The sequence below is a fragment of the Tupaia chinensis genome, unplaced genomic scaffold (genome assembly GCF_000334495.1).
Source record: "Tupaia chinensis unplaced genomic scaffold, TupChi_1.0 Scaffold000316_1, whole genome shotgun sequence".
Lineage (NCBI taxonomy): Eukaryota > Metazoa > Chordata > Mammalia > Scandentia > Tupaiidae > Tupaia > Tupaia belangeri.
The window spans coordinates 6,624,297-6,646,791 of record NW_006159809.1 but is presented as its reverse complement, the minus strand read 5'-3'; the positions used below and the strand labels follow the sequence as shown (position 1 = coordinate 6,646,791).

General features: G+C 53.7%; 1 protein-coding gene across 1 annotated transcript in view; it reads left to right on the top strand.

Moving 5' to 3' along the window:
• The window catches only part of DYSF (dysferlin), a gene marked incomplete in the record, with an annotated part of 243,950 nt that overhangs the window by 122,924 nt on the left and 98,531 nt on the right, over nt 1–22,495 (top strand). Inside the window, 3 exon segments of the mRNA XM_027772968.1 lie at nt 11,215–11,308; nt 11,798–11,875; nt 20,088–20,269. Of these exon segments, the coding sequence (XP_027628769.1) occupies nt 11,215–11,308; nt 11,798–11,875; nt 20,088–20,269 (354 nt within the window).

Below are 22,495 nucleotides of genomic sequence, written 5' to 3'. Positions count from 1 at the left end.
CACGTGTAAAGAGCGTTCTGCAGGCTTACTGAACTATCTGGCACTTCGTTAAAATGCAGACGCCATTCAGTGTCCAGGTGGGGCCCGAGAGTCTCCATGTCTGACAGGCCTCTGAGCTTGCGGGGCTGCCGTCCTAGGACCACCTTGGAGGGCTGAGGGTGTGAGGTGCAAAGAGCGTCATGGAGATGTGGCCCCCACTTGGGTTCTTTCCTGAGAGAGGCAGGGTGTGTCCATACCTGGCTGCAGATGTGTGGCCAGAGTCCAGGCGTGGGGGCAGGGTGAGGGAGGCATTCTCTCTGCTCCTGTGGAGGAAAAGAGCCATCTTTACTTCTGAGGATCCCTGCTCTGATGGTGGACCTGGCCCGTGGGGAACTCCTGTCTGATTAGGACAAGAGCTGTTCCCCTATGAGTGCAGATACACCCCAGGGAGGCGTCCCAGAGAGACGATGTCTAATGAGGGGTGGTTCCTTGGAGGAGGATTTTGACAGGCAGACCTCGAAAGAGCCAGGGGAGCACTATGGAGCCAGGTAGCCTTCCTGGTAGCCCAGTAGTTTGGGGTGTCTGGACCCTAGGACCAGGCCTGTGGTGCCTTCTTGCCTTCTAACACCCTTCCCCTGGCCCACACGGCCACGAGTGGGCTGGGTTTTGCCCGCCAGCTCCCCTCTGGAAGACGACTCTCTGGAAGGCAGGCTCTGTCTGCTCATTAGCACGGGCAGCCTTTCCCTGAAACCTTCTGCAGGGGCCAGGCCTGGCTCCCTCCATGGAGCGGGAGGCCCTGGCTCCGTCTGCTAATCGTCTGCTGTCTCCATCCCGAGCATTATTTTATTTTCGTATTATTCTTTTTCCAGCTAATATCCTGGCATTCCCAAAGACACCGGGTTTCATAATCTTCCTGGCGTTCCCAGGGAGCTGGGAAGTGGAGCACAAAGCCGCTATTATAGCGCGTTCCATCCAGCCTCCCTCTCCTCGCCCCACACCCCTTGCTGCCGCCGCAGCCACCACCCCGGGCTCCCACCCAGTCACCCCCTCCTGACGCCACCGGCCTCTGGGAACTCTGGTGACGGCTGCCGGGATGAGCTCACAGAATCCATCCCGCTGCCTTTGCCCTGGGCCTGCCCTCCCTGCGCGAGGATTTTTCCGAGCCCTGCCTCTGTGCTTGGCTCTGAGCGTCGGCAAGGGTTTTCTGAGATGCCTGAGCCTGGCAGGGGAGGGAGGAGATGGGGATGTTGGCAACATGTGCTTGCAGCCTTGGGGATTTTTAAAGCTGGAAGAAACTGTCATGTCTCAAAGGCACGTTCTACCTGCCCACGGGGCTGCGGGAGCCTCTTGAGATCATGTACAGCTGTGCATGTGTGGGTACACATGTGGGATCTGTGTGCACACGTGTGTGTGCTTGTATATGTGTACGTGTGTGTGTGTGTGTGTGTGTCTGTGAGGGGTAAACTCTGATATGAGGTCTGTGATCTTATCCAACTCCGCAGCTGATCCAGGACCCTAAATAGGTAAGAATGACTGAAAGCCAGATTGAGAGCTTTGTAAGCATCATCTCAGTTTATCCTCACAGTGACCTCAGAAGACTAGATGCTCTTTTTTTTTTGAGAGGTTTTTGCTATAGGGTGTGTGTGCTCCCCAGAAAGACAGAGACAGAGAGACAGAAAGCGAGAAATCACCCTCCAGGGGGGGATGGCCATGCCGCAATCCCTTCTCTACTTTGCTCTTGGAATCTTGGGCACGCACGCACACGCACCCAGTGTGAGTTTAAGCCACCCAGTCTAGGACTTGACCACGGTTGAGGGAGTCCAGTGACAGAGCCATTACGCAAACTGCTGCTCCCAAGAAGACTGGATGCTCTTACTAGCTGCATTTTCCCGTTGGGGAGACTGAGGCTGTAAGAACGGCCCTGTCCAGTGCTGTAGCTATTAATACGTGTGACTATTTCAGTTTACATTTAAAGTAATCAAAAATAAGAAAACATAGTCCCAGCCAGACTTAAGTGCTCGGTAGCCACGCTGGCCTCTGTGTGGGACAGTGCAGCCCTCGAGCAGGTTCGTCACTGCAGAAAGCTCAGTGGACAGCACTGCTCTGGAACAACACTGAGCCCTGCACGTCACCCAGAATAAACAGGCCTGAGAAGGGGTTTTCCCCTCAGCATAGCAGGGCTAGTCAGGACCAGACAGACTCACGCACAGGGCAGTGGGCCTCTCTTCTGCCCCCTCTCCCCAGGTGTCCCCTGGCAGTGCCAAACCACCAGTGGTGCTTTCATGTCCCCACTTCTATCAGGAGCCCTCCTTTTTACAAAGAGCCTTTGGAGTGGGGTCCTGTGGAGGGAGGATTTGACGTGGCATGCTGCTGGCTAAGGCCTTGGCCTTGGCCATTCTCTTCCTTCCCTTCCCTGGGACAATCAGGTAGCTCGAGAGAGCTGGCACCATTGCCCTTACTCTGAGAAGCCCCTTAGTTGCTAGAGGCCTGAAGTAGGGACCCACAGCAACAGGCATCCCGAGCCTGGGCCAGGGACCTGGGACTCGGAGCTGGGGGCCAGGAAGGGCAGTTGAGAACCAGAAGTGTTGGGAAGGTGGAACCAGCAGATAGCATAATGGCTGTGTCGCTGGACTCTCACATAGTCAACCGCGGTTCGAGTCCTGGACCTGGTGGCTTAAATTCACAGCAGGCACGTGTGTGTGTGTGTGCCCAAAATCTCAAAAGGAGAATGGAGGAGAAGGGATTGCAGCATGGCCTTACCTCATGGGGTGATTTCTTGCTTTCTGTCTCTCTGGTGAGCACACACACCCTGTAGCAAAATTCTCTCTCTAAAAAAAATAAAACGTGCTGGGAAGGGAGTCAGGGAGGCTGGTGTTGGAGAGGAGTAATAAAGGAGTTGGAGCTAGCTTCAAAGGAGATCAGATGTGGGGGAGAGGGGGCCCTCTCTGGACCTGGATGAAGCCATGCTGTGTGCAGGGCACCCAGGCGCATTCCCAGGGCTAGCACTTTGAGCAAGAACAGCACCTGGGAGATGCAAGGGTTTGCCTTGTTAGTAACCAAGACCCACTGCAGGGCTGGGTGGGGCCGGGGCAGGGCTGGGCTGGGCTGTCAGAGGCGGCTCTGTGTGTCCCTGGACTCTCGTGAGTGTCCAGGACTCTGCTCAATACCTGCATTGTGCTAACAGGGGCAGTTTGAGGGCTGACTCTCTTCTCAAGCAGAGGCTTCCCTACAGAGGGACAGCTGCCCCTGCAGAGGGACAGCTCCTTTCCACGTGCAGGCCTTGTGTTGGTCTTGTTCTTGATTTGGATGCTGAAATCGGGAGGGTCTGACTGTGTGACCTTGTGCCTTAGACAAAAATGCCAGCATGTGGGTGCATGGGTGCTTAGAAGTGTGTGTTACATTGGGGGATAGTCTGGGTGTCCCCTGTGTGTCTGTACAGGCGTGAAGCTCTGAGCCTACCATTGCTGGGATGACTATAGGACTTATGGTCTGGGCTGGGGCACAGCTAATAATCATGCCAGGACCATTCCTGGAGAACTGGGACGTGCAGTTGTCCCAATTACGGAGGCACTCTGGCCTGGCATAAAGCCTGCTTCAGTGTTCTTTGCAACGTCTACATGTGGAGCTGTGGAAACCTAGAGGGACACACATGCACACACGCTTGCGCCAGCCCACACGTGGCATTGTGGATTCTCCAGGTTTCCTGATTCCACTCCCAGCTCCCCCAGGGCCAGCCGGTAGTTTTGCAAGGAGTTTAGCAGCTGCTTCCAAGCCCTGGCTCCAGCTGTAAATTAAATGGGGTTGCACCCTTGCCTGCTATTCCACTTAAGGTTGCAATCAGCTCTGATTAGGAAGGGAGGTCTGTGTGTTCTGTGTTCCATTCCCTCTTTTAAAGGGTTCCCCTCCTTTGGCTTGCCCTGCTGGCTTAGGTGGGGTTTCCCTGAGAACTAAGTCTGGGCAGCCAGGGCAGTGAAGTGGGCTCTGGACGCCTCATAGCCCTGACTTGGGCCTCGGGCCCTCTGCAGCTCCACAGATATACTCAGGTGCTCTAAACTCTGATGGGAAGCCAGAATCTGAGAAAAGCCCTGAAGGTGGGCAGGTTTTGCCAGCTGAAGGTTTTGCCAGCTAATTTGCTATGCAATGCCAGGGAAGACATTCATCTTTCTGGGCCCCAGTTTTCTCATTTATCAGATGAGCATGGTAACAACACAGCAAAAATAATAACCTCTCCTTATAGAGCAGGGGTTGACAAACAGGCCCAAACCAGCCCTCTTGCCTGTTTTTGTAAATAAGGCTTTACTGACACACAACCAATGCACATTCATTTTTATGTTGTCTGTGGCAGCTAAATAGTCATAACAGAGGCTAGGGGGGGATTCTGAGAACTCTGTGGAGGCTCAGCTTCAGGGTTATGGTTTCTTGTGTACTAAACTGCAGTGCTGGAAGCCACACAGCTGACCATGGGTTTGGATTCCTGGGTTGGCCGGAAAACATGCTGGGTGTGTGCACAGACACCCAGGATCTTGATGAACTGAGGGCTGGGGGAAGGGGATTAATGTGATGAGGGTCTCTCTCTCTCTCTTTTTCTCTCTCTAATGTGCACACATATGCTTTTGATCATTAAAAATAATAAAGTTTGTGGAGATCAGCAGATGGCATCATGGTTGTGTCGCCAGACTCCCACACAGCGGACCGCAGTTTGAGTCCTGGGCCCGGTGGTTTAAAACTCACACTGGGCATGTGTGTGCCCAAGGTCCCAAGAGGAGAATGAATGGAAGAGAAGGGATTGCAGCATGACCATCCCCGGTGGGGTGTGATTTCTTGCTTTTTGTCTCTGTCTCTCCAGTGAGCTCATGTGCCCTATAGCAAACATTTCTCTTAAAAAATAAAAATAAATGGGACTGGCAGGTGGTATGGTGGTTAAGGGTGCTGGATTCCCCCTTGGTTAACCATGTTTTGAGTCCTGGACCTGGTGGCTTGCTTTCTCACTTTCCCTTTCTCTCTCTCTCTGTCTCTCTCTAGTAAAATAAAAAAAATAACAAATAGAATTAAATAAATAAATCTTTAAAAAATAAAAAAAAATAAAAATAAAGTTTGTAGAAAATGGCATGAATATATATGAGTTTATTTTGGTGAAAAATTGTTTTTGAAATCCATGGATTTCATACCACACATTATAGGTTTTTCATAATATGCGTTTCCCATGGCCTTTCTGAAGATCCTTCTTAGGTGACCCACAGGGTGAAAATATTTACTGCTTGGCCCTTTATAGACAGAGCTTGTCAACCCTGTTCTAGGGCACACACTGGGCGTTAACCCTTTCTTGTGCCCAGTTTATCTCACTTCGCCGATTCAGCACATACGGAGATAGGTTTTTATCAGTATTCCTGTTTTACAGATAAAGAAACTGAAACAGAGAAGATGATTACTGGATTGTCCTACTTGGGTTTCCTCACATGGGTATTGTGAAAATTCTTGTGGATAGTGGCAGGGTTAGGAAACATTTATTGCTCTGTACCCTACACTTTATTTATTTATTTATTTATTTATTTATTTATTTATTTATTTTGCCATAGGGGATGTGTGCTCCTCTGAGAGAGACAGAGTGGGAAAGTGAGAAATCTTCCCCCAGGGGATATTTCATTTCTTTCTCCTCCACTCTCCTCTTGGGATTTTGAGCATGCACATGTGCCTGGCATGACTTGAAAGCTGTGAGATCCTAGACTCAAACCATAGTTGGCCGTGTGGAATCCAGTGCCTTAACCACCACACCGCCTGCTGGCCCCTGCGCTCTTCATTTCCACGTTGTTATTTGACAGTCCCAGCAAAGCCGATAGTGAAGAGATACTAGAAGGCCATCTTAGGGCTGTGCTTTATAACCCATTCTCCAGAAAAACAAAACAAACAACAAAAACATAATTTCTTTAGTAGTAAATGTATATGATTTTAAGTTTTACTAGTGGGTGTATTTTTTTTTAATGTCATGCCATATACAGAAACATATACAGCAATGACAATTTTTTTTTCTTTTTTTTTTAGAGAGGTTTTCGCTATAGGGCGCGTGCTCCTGCAGACAGACAGAGAGAGACATAGAGACAGAAAGTGAGAAATCACCCCCCAGGGGGGATGGTCATGCCACAATCCCTTCTCCTCCATTCTCCTCTCATGATCTTGGGCACGCACACACATGCGCCTGGTGTGAGTTAAAGCCACCGGGTCCGGGATGCGAACTGTGGTTGACTACGTGGGAGTCCAGCGACATAGCTATTACGTTAACTGCTGGTCCCCCACTAATGGGTGTATTTAACAATTGGCTTGTGAAATTCCCGAAAATTGAGACTGCTCTGTGAGCCATGTGAGCTGGCTCCAGCACTTGCTGCTCTGGGGTGGGGGTGGGGAGACTCTGACCCCTTTGACATATGGAGAGCAGTTGGGGACAGCTTTGCACAGTGCCCTGGCAGCTCTTGTCCGCGGGCATCCTCTGGCCCTTCGTGAAGGAAGTGAGTCCCGCTGTGAGGTGAGAGAGCACAGGTCTACACCCGTCTGCTGACTCTGCTGGGCCAGGGGAGGCCCTGGTGACCATTTAGATACTGCCAAGTTCTGTCGTGTCCTTCGTGCCACCATGGATGTGGCTGCATTGTGCTGTCCTCTGGCCTGTGTCCTGTTACAGCATCACCTGTGATCATGCCCCTTCCATCTCCCGCCCACCTCTGCTGTGGAGATCCTGACCCAGGTCTCTTGGCCCTGCCCAGGACAACGCACCGCAGCCTAAGGGAGGAGCTGTGTGCCTGACAGGGCCCCCACGGCGCAAGGGAACCTCGGACATACTGCTGGTCCCCATCTCGGTTTTGATCCAATTTCAGTGGGTCGAGGCGTCGTAGGTCCCAGAACCTGCCACCTTCTCTTGGCTGAGATCCTTGGACAGCAGCCCTGGGCAGACTTATGTGGGTGTGACTGAGGGATCTGGGGAGCTCTGGGGAGCTCTGGGGAGCCCTGTGGTTCCTGGAGGCAGAACGTTCTCACACTCCTGAGCTCGGGCTCTCCAGGGAGCCATGGCCTCAAGCGGACAGCAACGTTGAGGGCTGCTAGCTGCCAGGGGAAGCAGCAGGATCTCTTACACAGCTAGTCCCAAGACGAGTGGGCCACAGACACGTGGTTGCCAGCCCCAACGTGGGAGGTGCGTCGGCAGGAGTGAGCTGCTGAGGCAGGAATGTGCCTGTGGGGAACCCAATGCTCTGGGCCGGGCCCTGGGGCTGGGCAAGACTATGATGGGGGTGGGGGGTGGCAGAACCCAGAGTCTCTGCCCGCCCTGCAGCCTGGCTCTGTGCAGAGTTCTGGGTGGCAGTTTTCCTGTCCCAGTCTTATCCTAGCGGGGTCTCTCCCCCGAGCTCCAGCGTGCTGTGATCTGTTTTCCCCACCTTCCATCTTCCCCTCCTCTAGGAAGCCTTCCTGAGCAGGAACTTCCAATTCTCCCCACCTAGGGGTGTGAGTCCACACTAATCCCTCTTTTACCATAGCGCCAGACCCTGAGCTCTTGAGGGAAGAGGATGTGTCTGATGTGCTCTTTCCTGCCGGCTGCCCTGGGACGTTGGGCCCGTGCTGGCACACATGGCTTGAGACAGGGATACTGGTGATTAATTTCCCGGGATGAGTCTTCACTGGGTGCCTGTGTGCCTGGTGCTGGGCTGGGCGAGGGTAGTCAAGGAGCGCACGCCTCGCCTACAACACGGGATGGCTGCAGGAGGGAGCTAGGGGAGATGGCACAGGGGCTGCAGCTGGAGGCCAGGCCAGGCACAATGATGGAGCGGAAGGAAGAGCTCAAGTTAGCTTAGTCGAGAGGGCGTTTCAGATCCCGGGGACAGCCTGTGCAAAGGCCCTGTGGTAGGGCGACAATGACAGATTCCAGAAACTGAAAGCAGGTCAGAGGGAAGGAGTATTGTACAACATGAGACTGGAGAGATAGAGGAGTGAAACTGACACCGTCAGTAAGACAGCCCGGCCGGGTCTCTGCCACAGGCCTGGGTGCATCATTTCACCCTTTCTCAGTAGTTGTTCTCAGATGGGGCACTATCCCCCTAGGGGACATCTGGCAATGTCTGCAGATGGTTTTGGTGTCTATAACTCATCAGGCGTACTACTGGCATCTAATGGGTAGAGGCCGGGGATGCTGCTCAACATCCTACAATACATAGGACAGTGCCCGCAACGCAGAATATGCCAGCATAATAGTTAATAGTGGCAAGGTCGGACCCCCTGCTTTTCCCACAATAGTCCTATGTGATATTACCTCGACTGCCACTTTACAGTGAGGACACTTCGTCTCAGCAACTGGGCTCTCCTGCAGACCTCCCCCTCCTCCACACACCAGTTGCCCTTCCCCGACCCACACGGGGAGCCCCAGGAAAGTTTCTCTCCTCCCCGTCCCAGTAGTAGGATGTCTGACCCTCGGGAACTAAGCCTGGACCTTCTCCTCATGTAGCTTCTGATTCTGTAAAGCGAATTTGTCACCTGGATTTTCTGCTTTGTGCACCTGAAATGTTGCTACCTGTTGTACATTTTTAAAAATTATTTTTAAACACTTTAAAAATTTTCTATAGGACACATGCACTTGCCAGAGAGAGACAGAGAAAGAGCCCCAGAGAAAAAGAGCCCCTGGATACAAAATGCCACTGCTTGGAGGCACAGGAAAGTTGCACGCTCGTTTGATCTTGATTTCTGTCAAGGGCTATGGCTCCTTAATAAAATGCCTACTTTTCTGGTTTCTTGGAACCATTTTGAAAAAAATACAAGCTATGATTTTCATATATGAAACCACCCCCACCTGTGTCTTAGCTAAGAACTACATGTCCTCTGTATTCCTTAACAATTACAGCAACTCTCTGGGAGAGGTGCTGTATAATTATTCCACATTTACAAAGAGATCGACTCAGAGAAGTTGAGCAACGGGCCCAAAGTCACAGAGCCAGTAAATGGCAGAGAAAGCATTAGAGCCCACTTGACCTGGCTTTGAAGCCCATGTTGAAGATGTGGTTAAAGGAAGTTTACTGCCTCTCTCTGTCAGCAAGGGGGCTGACCTGCGCTGCAACCAGAGTTCCCCCAGCTGCAGCAGAACCCTGGTGAGCCCCCTGGGAGAGCAGAGGAAAGGTCTTCCTGAGCGTGTGCTTTGAAGGTCCTTTGCAGGAATGAAGCAGGGGAAGGCCTGGGCCCCCTTTCTGATACAATCCTTTGTTAACCCGGAATGGCCAGGGCTCTATAGGACACATGCACTTGCCAGAGAGAGACAGAGAAAGAGCCCCAGAGAAAAAGAGCCCCTGGATACAAAATGCCACTGCTTGGAGGCACAGGAAAGTTGCACGCTCGTTTGATCTTGATTTCTGTCAAGGGCTATGGCTCCTTAATAAAATGCCTACTTTTCTGGTTTCTTGGAACCATTTTGAAAAAAATACAAGCTATGATTTTCATATATGAAACCACCCCCACCTGTGTCTTAGCTAAGAACTACATGTCCTCTGTATTCCTTAACAATTACAGCAACTCTCTGGGAGAGGTGCTGTATAATTATTCCACATTTACAAAGAGATCGACTCAGAGAAGTTGAGCAACGGGCCCAAAGTCACAGAGCCAGTAAATGGCAGAGAAAGCATTAGAGCCCACTTGACCTGGCTTTGAAGCCCATGTTGAAGATGTGGTTAAAGGAAGTTTACTGCCTCTCTCTGTCAGCAAGGGGGCTGACCTGCGCTGCAACCAGAGTTCCCCCAGCTGCAGCAGAACCCTGGTGAGCCCCCTGGGAGAGCAGAGGAAAGGTCTTCCTGAGCGTGTGCTTTGAAGGTCCTTTGCAGGAATGAAGCAGGGGAAGGCCTGGGCCCCCTTTCTGATACAATCCTTTGTTAACCCGGAATGGCCAGGGCAGGCTTTACCTGGTGTCCCAGGAAGACCGGAGACGGAGGACTGGATCTGTTGATGGCACCTCTAGTTAGGGAACAGCATGAACTGTGTGAGAGCGAGTCTGAGCTTGGGCAGCCTTGAGGGGTTGGGTCTGCCTGAAGCCAGGCCTGGGAGTGGGGGAAATAGCCTTGATGTTGATTGTGCGGGGTAGAGATCCCTGGGAAATGGCTCCAGCCAGGGTGGAGATCAGGGCAGCCCAGGAAAAAGATCCTGGGCATTGGCCCCTCGGGTGGGCCTGGGTGGAGGGACGGGCTGTCTGTGGAAGATGCCAGGGCTTTCTTTAAGAGTGTGTGTGTTTGTATGATGGAAGAGAGACTGGGCAGGAAATGGAACAGAGGCCACCATGAAACCCTGAAAAGAAACGGGATGATCTGAAGAGAGGGTGGGAAGGAGAGGTGAGAAGGACTTGGAGCAAGCCCGGTGGGTGCAGAGGGAGCAGACAGGGTGGGGCCTCCAGAGGTGCCCCCACTCTCCATGGTCCCTCTGTAGGGTGAGGCTTGGGCTCCTGGCTCTGGGAGGCAGACACGTCTGAGGGAGTGTGCCAGGGAGATGGGCATCCACCCAGGGAAGTGGTCTGGTCTTGGTGCTCCCCTAAGCAGTCTGTGGATCAGTGGTTAGAGCCTGGTACTAATGAGGCTAAGGTGCCAGGCTGACCATCTACCTTCTGCCCAGTAGACTGACAGACTGGCCTCTGAGCCTGGCTGCAGACACACACCAGCCCTGACCCTGGCCTCAGCCTGAGCCCTCTTAGTCTCAGAGTAGTAGGAGCAGGTGAGGGCTGGTGTGTGGTGTGTCTCTGCAGAGCCTGGGCCCTGGCACAATGCTTGTGCGTCCCTAGCACCAGCACTGTCTCTACACATGCAATGGGTACATAGACACGGGTCCAGAGCTGCAGGGACTCCCAGGCTGTGGCTTCACTAGACTCCTCCCTAATGGGCAGTTTCCTACCCGACTTCCCTCTGGAGAGCCCCTTCAAGTCCTTCCTTCTATCAAACTCAAAATCTTGGCTTGGAACAACTCAAAATTCCATTCTGGCCTGTCTGGTCTTCACAAGGGAGGGAGAAGAATTTCCCACAGTCCTTTGGTGCTTTGACACTGGAACCCATAAGGCTTTTAGGTGAGGAGGAGCTCCTCCAGAGTGAAGTTAGAGACCTGATGGCCCAGCTTGCCTCAGCTATGGAGCACCAACCAGAGGTCTTCTAGCCCAGGGACCTGACTTCTGGGACCAGTTTCTCCTTCACCCCCCGGCTCTGAGCTTAGAACCTGCCATGACCAGCCCTGTGTCTCCAGGGTGGTGTGGTGGATGACAGGAGTGAAGATTCCATGTCCGTCTCCACGTTGAGCTTTGGTGTGAACAGACCGACGATTTCCTGCATCTTTGACTGTAAGTGATGCTTAGAAGATCCAGGGGGTGATGTGGGGTGGGACCTTCTATTTTTGTTTTCAAGGGCTTATGTGGTCAGACATGGCTGTGGGGTCTCTGGAAAGCTGAGTGTGCCTTGCATTGGTCTGTGCATGTCAGGGGTGTGTGTGTGCATGTCTCTGTGCGTGGCGTGTACTTCCCTTGTGATTGAGATGGGGCATTCAGGCCCTGAGCACTGTGCTGCCCCCTCAATCTGCTGGCCTCTCCTCCCCATTCCCTTTCTGCCCCTTTTCTCCCAGCTCTGGCCTGACCTGGTCCACCTGGGAGCTGTGGTCTGTTCTCATGACTCTGTGGGAGGCTCACTCCATACCGTGCGGTGGCCTGTGTCATTTCTATCGTACAGTCCTGCTATTCGCTGACGCTAGGGACAGACTCCACCCCACCCCCAAATCCCAGCTCTTGGCCACGCCGGCCCCTCACTCTGTCATCTCTGCTTCTCTCTTGGTGAAGATGGGAACCGCTACCACCTACGCTGCTACATGTACCAGGCCCGGGACCTGCCTGCGATGGACAAGGACTCATTTTCTGGTAGGTGGGAGAGTGGAGGAAAGCCAGGAACTGGACTGGGAGCTCCGAGAAGCCGGGAACTGGAGCCACTGGGCCTCCAGGCAACAGGGAACATGGCTGAGGCTTCCTGTGGGCGGGGTGCTATTTGTAGGTGCTATCACTAGGCCGTCACCAAGGGTCCTGGGACTTATTGGTGGTCAGGGGCCACAGCCTCTTGTCCTTAGCCTGCTTGACTCCCCTGCAGTGTTTGACCTTACTGGCTGTCCCCTCCTTTCTGGAAGCCCCTCTGGCCTTGGCTCCCAGGAAGCCACTTCCTCCTGGGTCTCCTGCAGCCCCCACTTGAACTGCTTCCCTGACAGACCACAGTTGATCTTGCTGTTCACGCTGGTCAGACTCAATTCCTTGTGACCTAATCCGCTCCCAGATCCCAGCATCCTCAGACATTCTGGATATCTCCTGACCTCCCTGCCACCTTCCACACTGCCCCAGATGCACCTGGTCATGCCACTTCCCTGACTTTAAGCATAGAAACTAATAGGTAACCTCCCAGTGACTCAGAACGGTAGGCAGAGCCTTTGTGGTCTGTGCAGTATGGGCTGTGTCTATATAGCTCACTCCCCTCTGTCGCTTAGCTCCAGCCCCACCAACCTGTGTCCACATTTGCCAAACTCTTCCGTAGCCTGGCTCTTGCACTAAATGGTCTCTCTGACTAGAATGCATTCATAACCCAGTGAACTCCTGTTAGCACTTCAAGATCCCAGTTTAGATGCCCGCTGACCAGTCCCTAAGCCAAGAGAGTTGCTCCTTCCTCAGCCCTTGGCTGCCACCTCACTGAACCCCTCTCAGAGCTCTTACTTACTGCATGGACCAATTGCTGTTTGTCTCTGCTGCATCCTCCTGACTCTGGTTGCAAGCTCCCTCAGGAAGGGGCCTGTCCTACCTCTGAACCTATAGCCTGGCTCATTACTTACTGAGTGTCCCCGTGCAGCTAGGCACTTTGCTGACATTATTTCATGTCACCTTCTCAACTGTCCTATGAAGTAGGTATTGCACATCCTCACTTTATGGGTGAAGAAACTGAGACTCAGGTTTACTAAATTGCTTGGGTTAAAATAGCTAACAAGTGACAGAACCGAGACTTGAACCCAAAGCTATCACCCTCCCAGTGCCTGTTATTGGGCTGAATAGAATTGCCTTCTGAGAGTACCTTCTGGTCAGAGCGCTCTATAGTTCCAGCCTGTCCTCTTTTCTGGCCAGTTCTCCTCCAGGCGGGGACCACTCTGTGTCTTCCTCCTCAGCAGTGGGGTTCCCCATGTTCCTTCCTTTCAGTGACCTGTCCCTCAACCCCAGCAGCCAGTCACAGGGTAAATGCAGGGATTTTTCTTCGGTGCTTGGGCCCAGGGTACTGAGAACGCCCACTGCAAAGCATATGCAAAATCGATATCCAAAATTGGCAGGCCAGGGGCAGACAGCCTTCCTGGGAAACTGGTCAGGGGTCTGTCAATTATAACTTACCCCGAGAGAAAAGAAATGGACTAATTCAGCTCCTGACTTCCTCTCCTTTTTGGTGAGGGTGTGGGAGGTATGGGGCAGGTGTCCAGGTAAGGCCCAGGTGGAAGCCTTGTCCTCTGTGACTGGCCTGACTGGCCAGAATCCTGAAGGGAGAAGATTCCTGTGGGGATCCGTGTTAGGAGCCGTGTTCACCTCTGGGAACTGTAGCAGCGGGGTCAGCATGGCCTTGGCCTGTGGAAGACGTCACACTTTCCATCTTTGCCCCACCTCCTCCCCCAGATAAACATCCCTTGAGCTTTGAGGGCACTGCCCAGGGCTTCCTCCGAGGCCACTGGCTTCTGAATGAAAGGCCCGATTGAGCAGCTGCTGGAAAGGAAAACAGCAGCCAACACGGTGAACCTATAAAACCCAGAGTGTTTATTTTCACTCCCAAACCCTAAACCAAAGCAATTTCTCCCCTGGAACTGACCCTGGGGTGGCTGGCGGCCGGAGGCTGTGCGCGGCCACCGGCTGGCATTTCTCTGAGGAAACTCATGTGCGAATCGGGAATGTCTGGGGCCAGGGGAGGGCCTAGCACAGGGTCTGCGTCTGGGGCAGACAGCACCCTCCTGGGGACGTGCTCCCGGAGACGTTGCCCTGTGGAGCTCTGGGGCTCTCCTGGGCTCCTGAGTCCCCGCAGGAGCAACCACACGTGACACTCTCTTGCTTGTCCCCACTGCGGCAGGCCTGGGGCCACCCGGAGCGTGGGATGGGGTCTGCTCTTTTTCCCCAGCTGAGGATGTGGAGCTGTGCAGGAGTCACCCAGGAAACAATGGTTGAACAATACTGAATGCAGAGATGAAACTCTTTGGAGACTGTGCATTGGGGGGTTGACAATTCTCTGGACCAAGGATGGGCTTCTGTGGCATGTGCCTACGTATTTTCGAATGTGTGTGCGGAGGTGCATTATAGTAATGTGTGTAGCAGTCGGGGATGAAAATATAAAATGATGCTAAATTCCAGTGACTTCCGTTTGCTTTGGGAGTGGGGCTGGGGCTGCCCCTGCTCTGTGAACATCTGTCCTGTGTGCTGGGTTTGCTTTAAACCTAAAAACTATGCCTTGGAGGGACTTCAGGCTCCCTTGTCAGCACTGCCTAGCTCCCTCCAGCCCGCCCATTGTGGGAAGTGCTTCCCTGAGCAGCGGTCAGAGCTGAGTTGCTCTTCATCAGAATTGGATACTTCTGGAAGGGAATGGGGAGGAAGCTGCCTGCTCTGCTGAATTGCTTCCCAAGGGTCATCCTGTTTTGTCCTTGTCCCAGTTGAGAGTGGATGTTGGGACTGGAGGGCTGCTACCCCAGATGGAAGACCCTCTGGCAGCTCTGTCACTGTGAGGTCACCACATTCCAGGGGATATACCTTAGTTGAGGGACTCTGGGGACCTGACTGGGCTAACCAAACCAATGGGAGAGGGCTAGTAGACCATGTGCCACATCGTTGATTAGCTCATGGGGGTGGGTGTCTGCCCAGAAAGCAGAATGTTCTGTGCCTTCGTGGCTGGCCTCATGGCTCCTGGGAGATCAGAGCCATGTGGGAGCTGGGTGTTGCTGAGGGGTGCTCCTGCTAGGTCAGGCCACAGAGGGGTCCGACACACCACAGCTGCCCCACTGAAAAGGCCACCACCTGGTGACCAGTGCTTCAGTGTGCACAAATCCAGACTGTCCTGGGGGGCACTGGGGGACTCTTGCTTTGGGGTTTCCCATGTCTGGAGTCTGGTCATCCCCTCAACCCCCTTTAAACACAGCTTTCTGTTAAGTTGGCTCTGGCAGGGGCAATCCACCCAGTGAGTTTAAGGAGGTGTTTTCCAGAGTGCATTGGGGGCTTGTGAAATGCTCCACTTAGAAGGGTTCCTGAGTCAGAGACTGGGAAACGCTGCTTGGCCATTTACGATGCACAGTGGCATGTGAGCCGCTCTGAGGCGGGAGCCTGTTTGACCTGTTTAAGCACTCATTAGCTCCCCAGAGGGCCCGCCACTCAAGAACACATTTTGGGAAACACCGATCTACGGGATTCAGTCCAAGTTGCTCAGCATAAATCCAGGACTGTTTGTGACCTCCCCGCCCCCTCACTCTCCCCCCCTCTTCTATCTCTGCTCTACTGAGTGATCCCTTCTTCCTGTTTATTTCACCTGTGGGGGAGAGAGACAGAGAGACAAAGAGACATAAATAATACTTCCAACTGAGTTCCAAAGCCACAACCCACTCTCAACCTCAGCCAGCCTGGATCATGTGCCTGGTGTATTCAGGGAGGTCCCTGGGTGTGAACCCGCCACCTTCCAGTGTGGGTCCACCTTACAGAGCACTGTGTTCTGTTGCTGCACCACTGTCCAGCTCCCTGGGTGCTGCCTTCTTGCCCTCAGCAACACCAACTATTTGCTGTTTCCCCAGTGCCCATCCATTATGATGCTTTTGCCTGTGCCATGCCGGGTGCTTGGTACACCCCGTTTTCCTAGGGCCGTACTGGTGATCTGCTCATTCTTGAGCCGCAGGATAGGAGGAATTGCCTTTGGGAAGCTTGACTGGATGCCACCAGAAAACACTTGGTATGCCCTGCCCCATCACCTGCACACGCCACTATTAAGTTGCACGTCACTTTTGCCCAGCCGGTGGTGAAGTCAGCAGTAGACTGGACTGCAGAGCTGGAAACCACAGGGCTGGCTGCAGTTCATATCCCTTGACCAGCCAGAAAACACACCAGGCATGTGCATGTGAGCCCAAGATCTTGACAAGCTGGGGAAAGAGGGTCGTGGTGTGATGAGACTCTGTGGAGGTGCTTTGCCTCTCTCTCCCTGTCTCTCTCTCTCTCATGCATGCACATATGCTCTCCATCACGAATAAAATAAGTTTAAAAAACAGTTGCTCACTGCCTCGTGCAGTAGCTGTCATCTAGTCCCATTTCCAACCGGTAGTCACGATCGTAAGAGCTTGCATGTGTGTCATTCATCTTCATATCCCCAGCACCGTGGTAGCCTACCACGTGGTAGCCAATCAATAATTTTACAGTGAATGAATGAGGTGTTACAAATAACGCTAGAGTGAATATCTTTGTACATGTAGCTTTTTGGTTAATTTGGATGATTCCCAGGAATATGGGAAAAGGGCATAAACAGTTTTATGTTTTTCAGGGCATATTGCCCAATTGCTTTTCTGAAGGGCTGCTGAATTGCTTCCAGCAATAAAGGAGAGTACCTATTTCATTAACTATTTGCCAACACTGGGTTTTATAATTTTAAATAATTTTTCTTAATTTTATAGGAAAAATATTGCCATAGTATAGTTTTAATTTGTATTGTCTCGATTCCCAGCCGTCTACTCCACCCTCTCTTAAGGGCCCTTTGGTGAGTGTGGCATGGTGGAAGGAGCAGTTGACTAGGAGAGTCCGGAGACTAGTCCTGGCCACATGTGGACATGGGTGGGCAAAGGCCCTTCTCCTGACAAATGGAAGGCCCCCCGTCCTGCCCCCCATCCTGGTGGTCCGACTGGTGGGAAGGCTCAGGAACGCTTAGTGTATTGTGCATGCCGAAGGTGCTCCCTGGAGCTCTAGGAAGGCCTGAGTGGCAGAGTTTGGTCCGAACAGCCTGGCGCAGGGCTGTGGGTCCAGCCGAAGAATGGCCCGCCTGGGGCTGGTCCCTGCCCTTTGCTCTCTGGTGGTGACGGAGCCTGATAGAGTCCTTGTGTGCCATGGCTAGAGCCTCCCCCAGGGCACCTCGAGAGCCCTAGTCCACGCACTGTCTCCTCAGCTCAGGGGGGCTCTGTGTGACTCTGTGGGAGTGAGCCTGGGGTCCAGGGTGGGAGGGACCTGGAAAGTGTAGTTCCCCGCCTTACCTCCGTCTCTTTGGGAACCTGCCTTTTCCTGCCCCTGGGCACTCCTGGAAGAGCACTGTGTCTGTGTTTGTATGACTTTCCTTTATCTGACCACCTAGCTTTTGCAGCTCCCCCACTCCCCTTGTGTCTTTTTTTTTGGAGGGGCTGGGCCCTGTGGGGGGAGAGGCCAGGCCCCGCACACAGTAGCCCAGTGTCTGAGGCCCCAGGCCTCCAGGCCTGCCCTTCACAATGCCTTTGTTGTGTTTTTCCTCCCATGGGCGGGTGGGGCACGTGTGTGAGTCTGGGTGATTTTGCTTGAAAGCTGCCCCCTCCCCGTTCTCCCCCCAGCGCTGAGCTCATTGAGCTGATGGGGTTGCTGGAAGGAGGCGGCCGCTCGGGGCCCAGCATGGGGGGTGCTGCCAACACCAATACAACGTGCACGGCCGCTACAATGTGCAATTGTGATCTTTGTGTAAACGCGGTCGGTCTGGGGCCCGCACGCTTATAAAAATAAAGCGTTGGGAAGCACGGGGGGCGGGAACAAAAGGGGCTTTTTTGCGGCTCTCTAATATGGTTTTATTTATCGGAACGCACCCTCCTTCCCTTACTGGAACCGGGAGAGGTTCTCTGCCGAGCTTGGAGCTGATGGTATCACAGCCAGACGGTTTCATTAAATGCACAGACGCCGCTGGGCCCTGCCAGGGGCAGGAGGGAGAGGGCTCAGGGCCAGCCCTGCCAGGGCCAGTGTGTGGAAGGGAGACACACATGCCAGGGAGGATCCCACCAGTGGGGTGACCAGAGATGGTGGGCATTTCTCCCCTACCCCTTCTCCTACCAAGAGCTTCTCATAGCCCTTTTCTACTCCCAAGATCAAAACCAGCTTCCTGCAGGAAGTCATCCATGATTGACCCTGCTGTGCTTTTGTGCCTAAAGCCTGATGGGCTGGCCCCAGGATGGGGGTTATCTCCTGTTAGCCAACCCAGAGCTGTCCAGCTGGGGGGGCCCACAGCTTCTGCCCATTAGCTTAGCTGCCACTCAGCCTTAAACCAGCTTGTTGGCAGTAGCTGCAGTCTGGAACCCTGCTCTGTCCATTCCATTAATGGGAGTCTTGGCATTGCCCATCTTCTCACTTCTTCTAGGGTCACTCCTGCCAGCCCCTCTCCCTGCCTGCTCTTGCGCAGTGGCCTTGGCAGGAAGCTTGCCCTCTCCTTTCCCCCTGGTCCCCGGGGAGGCACTGTCTCTTTGTTGTAGCCCCGTGGCTGCCCCACACCCTCTGAGGATGGCAAGGCGGAGGCCATCACCTCTAAGGCCATAAGGCGCTCTTGAGGTCACATGGGGAATTAGTGGCAGTGTTGGGGCTGAACTGTGGGGACTGTGATGGAGCAGGGTCCCAGGGAATAGTGCCTGCCTTAGGGCACTGGACACAGCTCTCCCAGATACCTAGCATCCAGCTGCCAGCTGCCTGCGCTTCCAGACGTTCCTGTCCCAAGCACACTCGGTATCTGGCATTTTGAGTCTTACCAGATGGCAATGCACAGGGACGAGCAGGTGGCATGGTGGTTAGGGTGCTAGATTCTCAAATGGTCAACCACGGTTCAAGTCCTGAACTTGGTGGCTTGAAAAATCACGCTGGGTGCATATGCATGTATGCCCCAAATCCCGAGAGGAGAATGGGAGAGAAGGGTTACATCCCGTGTGTGTGTGTGTGTGTGTGTGTGCGAGATTTCTCATTTTCCCTCTCTCAGGAGAGTACACACACCTTATGACGAAAACCTAAAAAAAAAAAAAAGAAAAAAGAAATGGCGACACATTGGACCCTGGCCTCATGCTGGCTTCCTTCTAGGAGTCCTGGTCCTTTTCCAGAGCGTATGCCCCCTCCCCCCCAGTCTCGCGGGCCCCCTCCTGCACTGTTTCCCACTGTGGCCCTGGAAGGCAGCATCAGCTCTAGCGTCCTTGGGAACTTGTTAGAAATGTGATTCTCGGGTCCCATCCCAGACCTGGGTGGGCCTTCCAGGCTATTCTGCTGCAGGCTCACATTGGCTCCAGCGACCTTAACTTGCTATTGGCTCTAGGCAGAGGGAATGACTGAGGGCAGGGTCCAGGCTGGCGTGGCTACAGGGGCCTTCGGGTTCCTTGCATACCACGACCACTGAAGAGCCCTTGAGTCCACGTGTTCTTCCTCACATCCCACGCTTGGCTAAACTACCATCATTTCTGTGCAAACCACTGCAGTGGCCTCGTAATTGGTCTCTCTGCACCGTTTGGCCCTTCCAGTCTGCTCCCCCCGAGGCAGCCAGAGTGAGCTTGGTGAAATGCAGGCCCAGTCACGTCAGCGTGATGGCATCCCAGAGCTCTCCCGTGTTCACGGAGCCAGTCCCTCCCTAACACACTTCACTGCACTTTATATCTATTCTTCGAGGCTCAGATCCCAATTGCAGTTTTCAGTGCTTCTGGTAGATGTTTTTAATTTAGTTTAAATTGAATTCTTAGCCTCTAGCACCTAGCCCTTGATTTGGCATGCAGAAGGCATGAATCTATGTTTGTTGAATGAATGAATGAATGAATGAATGAATAGCTCATACAGACACTCTCTGTAACTGGACCTCCCCCACCGCGCTCCTGGTGGCAGCACAGAAAGGGAAGTTCTCTGGATCTTGTACCATTTGCCTGGACCCAGGCTCCATTTCCCCACTGTGGCCCAACGCCAGGCTCGCGGATGGCCTGGAGAGTGCCTGAGGAAAGTGTGTTTCGGCCTGATCGTCGCCACTCCAGAGCGGCAGCCACAGCCCTGCTCAGCTTTGTGGTCCTGCATGACTCCTGAGCTGGGGACTCTAGGGTCCCTGCTGTGTCCTGACTCCTCTCCCTGCCCCTGGCCCACACAGATCCCTACGCCATTGTCTCCTTCCTGCACCAGAGCCAGAAGACCGTGGTGGTGAAGAACACCCTGAACCCCACCTGGGACCAGACGCTCATCTTCTATGAGATCGAGATCTTTGGCGAGCCAGCCAGCATTGCCGAGCAGCCGCCCAGCATCGTGGTGGAGCTGTACGATCACGACACCTACGTGAGTCTGCTGCCTCCCTCCCTGGGGCCCTCGCCGAGCACCCCTGCTGGGCCCCAGAGAGATGGGTTCCCAGTCAGATGGGTGCTCCCCAAGGCTGGGACTGATGGCCTTTCCCCTGACCCCACAGGCTATGGAGAAAGTCAGACTACATTAGAGTAATGGTAAATGGATTGCTGGGCGTGCCATGCCCTGGGGCACACACTAATTGTTAGTCAAATGCCACAGGGAGAGGGACAGGCCTGGAAAGGGTACTTGGCTGTGGGTCAGGAGCCTGGGTTTTCTCTGCTTTTAACTAGCTCCTGTGCCCCTGAGCCGGTCTCTCCTCCGCATCAGAGACCTCCATTGATCCCACAACATTTATCATGCACTCACTTTATTGGGCCCAGGGGCCACTCGTTTGGAGTCCCCATCTAGGCTGGAGTCCAGACTCACCCAGAGTGGAGACTTCTCCAGGCAAGATGTTGTGTCCCCTAGTGCCACACAGCACTGTGCCCCAGAGCTGTCCAGCAGAGCTTCCTGCCACACGAAATGCTCTGCAGCTGTGCTGTCCAAAGGAGAGCCACTAGCTGCGTGTGGCTACTGAGCGCTTGAAAAGTGGTTAGGACGACTGAGAAGCTGAATTTTAAATTTTACTTAGTTCAAATGAATTAAAATATAAACGTAATCAGTCACGGATGGCTAGTGCTCTTGTATTGGACAGCGACATTCTAGAAGGTTCTAGGGAGGGAGAATGTCAGGCTGTCAGGCTAGAATGTAAGGGAAGGCTGTGGGGAAGACCCAAGCCCCAAAGGAAATGTGGGGTTGGGGTGTTGGGGTGAGGCAAAGGGCATTTCAGTATGGCTTTGGCTGAGCAGAGACCATGAGGGGTGGGCAGGCAGGCTGGCAAGGAGGAGAAGGGAGTACAGGCCAGGGGACAGGGGGTGATAGGGCAGAGCATACTTTAAGGAGAGGAGGTTGGATGCCTTTGGAAGTGTGTGTTGGCCAACTGGGATGTTTCCAGGAGTTATCATGACTGGATGGGGCACTCTGGGAGAGTGTGGTGACCAGGGGTGGGGGGAAAGTGATGCTGTTTAGGAACTTTCCAGAAACTAGGAGCCAGTCGGCCTGAACCAGGGCGGCCAACCAGAGCTCTTGGAAGGAAAAGCTGATGCCGTGGGGGAATGAGCAACAGAGTAGGAGACTACTTGGAATTGTTGGTAAGAAGCTCAGAGCCTTGCTCCTTAGTGCAAGCAGGCTAAAAAGGTGCTGGGTCAGGGAACCAAGCTGGTGCAGTGTGGGCCGGGACCCAGCAGGACAGGTCCCCAGGCTGTGCCAGAGCTCTGAATGGGCCTGCCCACCCACATCAGGTCATGACAACTCCTTCTGGAAGTCTCTACCAACCCTGCCCCTCCTCTGTCACCTCACTGCCACCCACAGCCCAAGCCAAGGCCTCTTTGCCACATACCCACTCAACTGGCCCCTGAGTCTCCTTTCCAATCACATCCTTTTAAAGTGTGCTCTGACCCACCACTGCCCTGCAGGCCAGGGCCAGGAGGAATGATGGAGGAGAAGAGCCATGGTCTCCTCTGAGTGGGTGGCTCCAGGGTCCACTGATAATATAGTCAAACAAGTCTGCACCTGTTGGCAAATAACCAGTGCCCTGAGCTCCTGCTGTCCCCACTGCCTGGGCCCTCTGCCAGCTCTGCCACCTCTCCAGAATGCAGTAACTGAAGGGGCAACACCTGGCCCAGAGGAGCCTCCACGACTCATCCCAGTGCCATGGTGACTGCCCACTCTGAGTGGTTGGTGCTGGACTGTCACCGATTGGTTCAGACTGACTGGTATGGGCATTTATTCAGGAGTTGGTGATTATCCCAGCACAGCTCTCGGGTGTGTCCTCTGTGGTGGCATGACTGCAGAGATGCCTCTCGGCTCCTACCCTGGGTCACTCCAGGTAAGGGCCTTGACTAAGGCACAGGGGCTCTGGAAGGCCACAGTTCCATTTGGCTGAGACCAAGTTCTGCCCACTGTCTCTGCCCTTGGGGAAGCTGACCCAAGGCCAGGTCCACAGGCCAGCAAAGTCACAGAAGCCCATGTCAGCTGGCTGAGCCTGGGCAGGGACTCTGAACAGTGGCTGAGAAGTCAGAGGGTGGTGCCACTGGGGGAGGTTCTGTGTAAAGGCAAGGCTGAGAGAGGCCAGCTAGGCCCCTGGGCTGGAGTGGAGGGTGTGGGGGGAGGAGCGAGCAG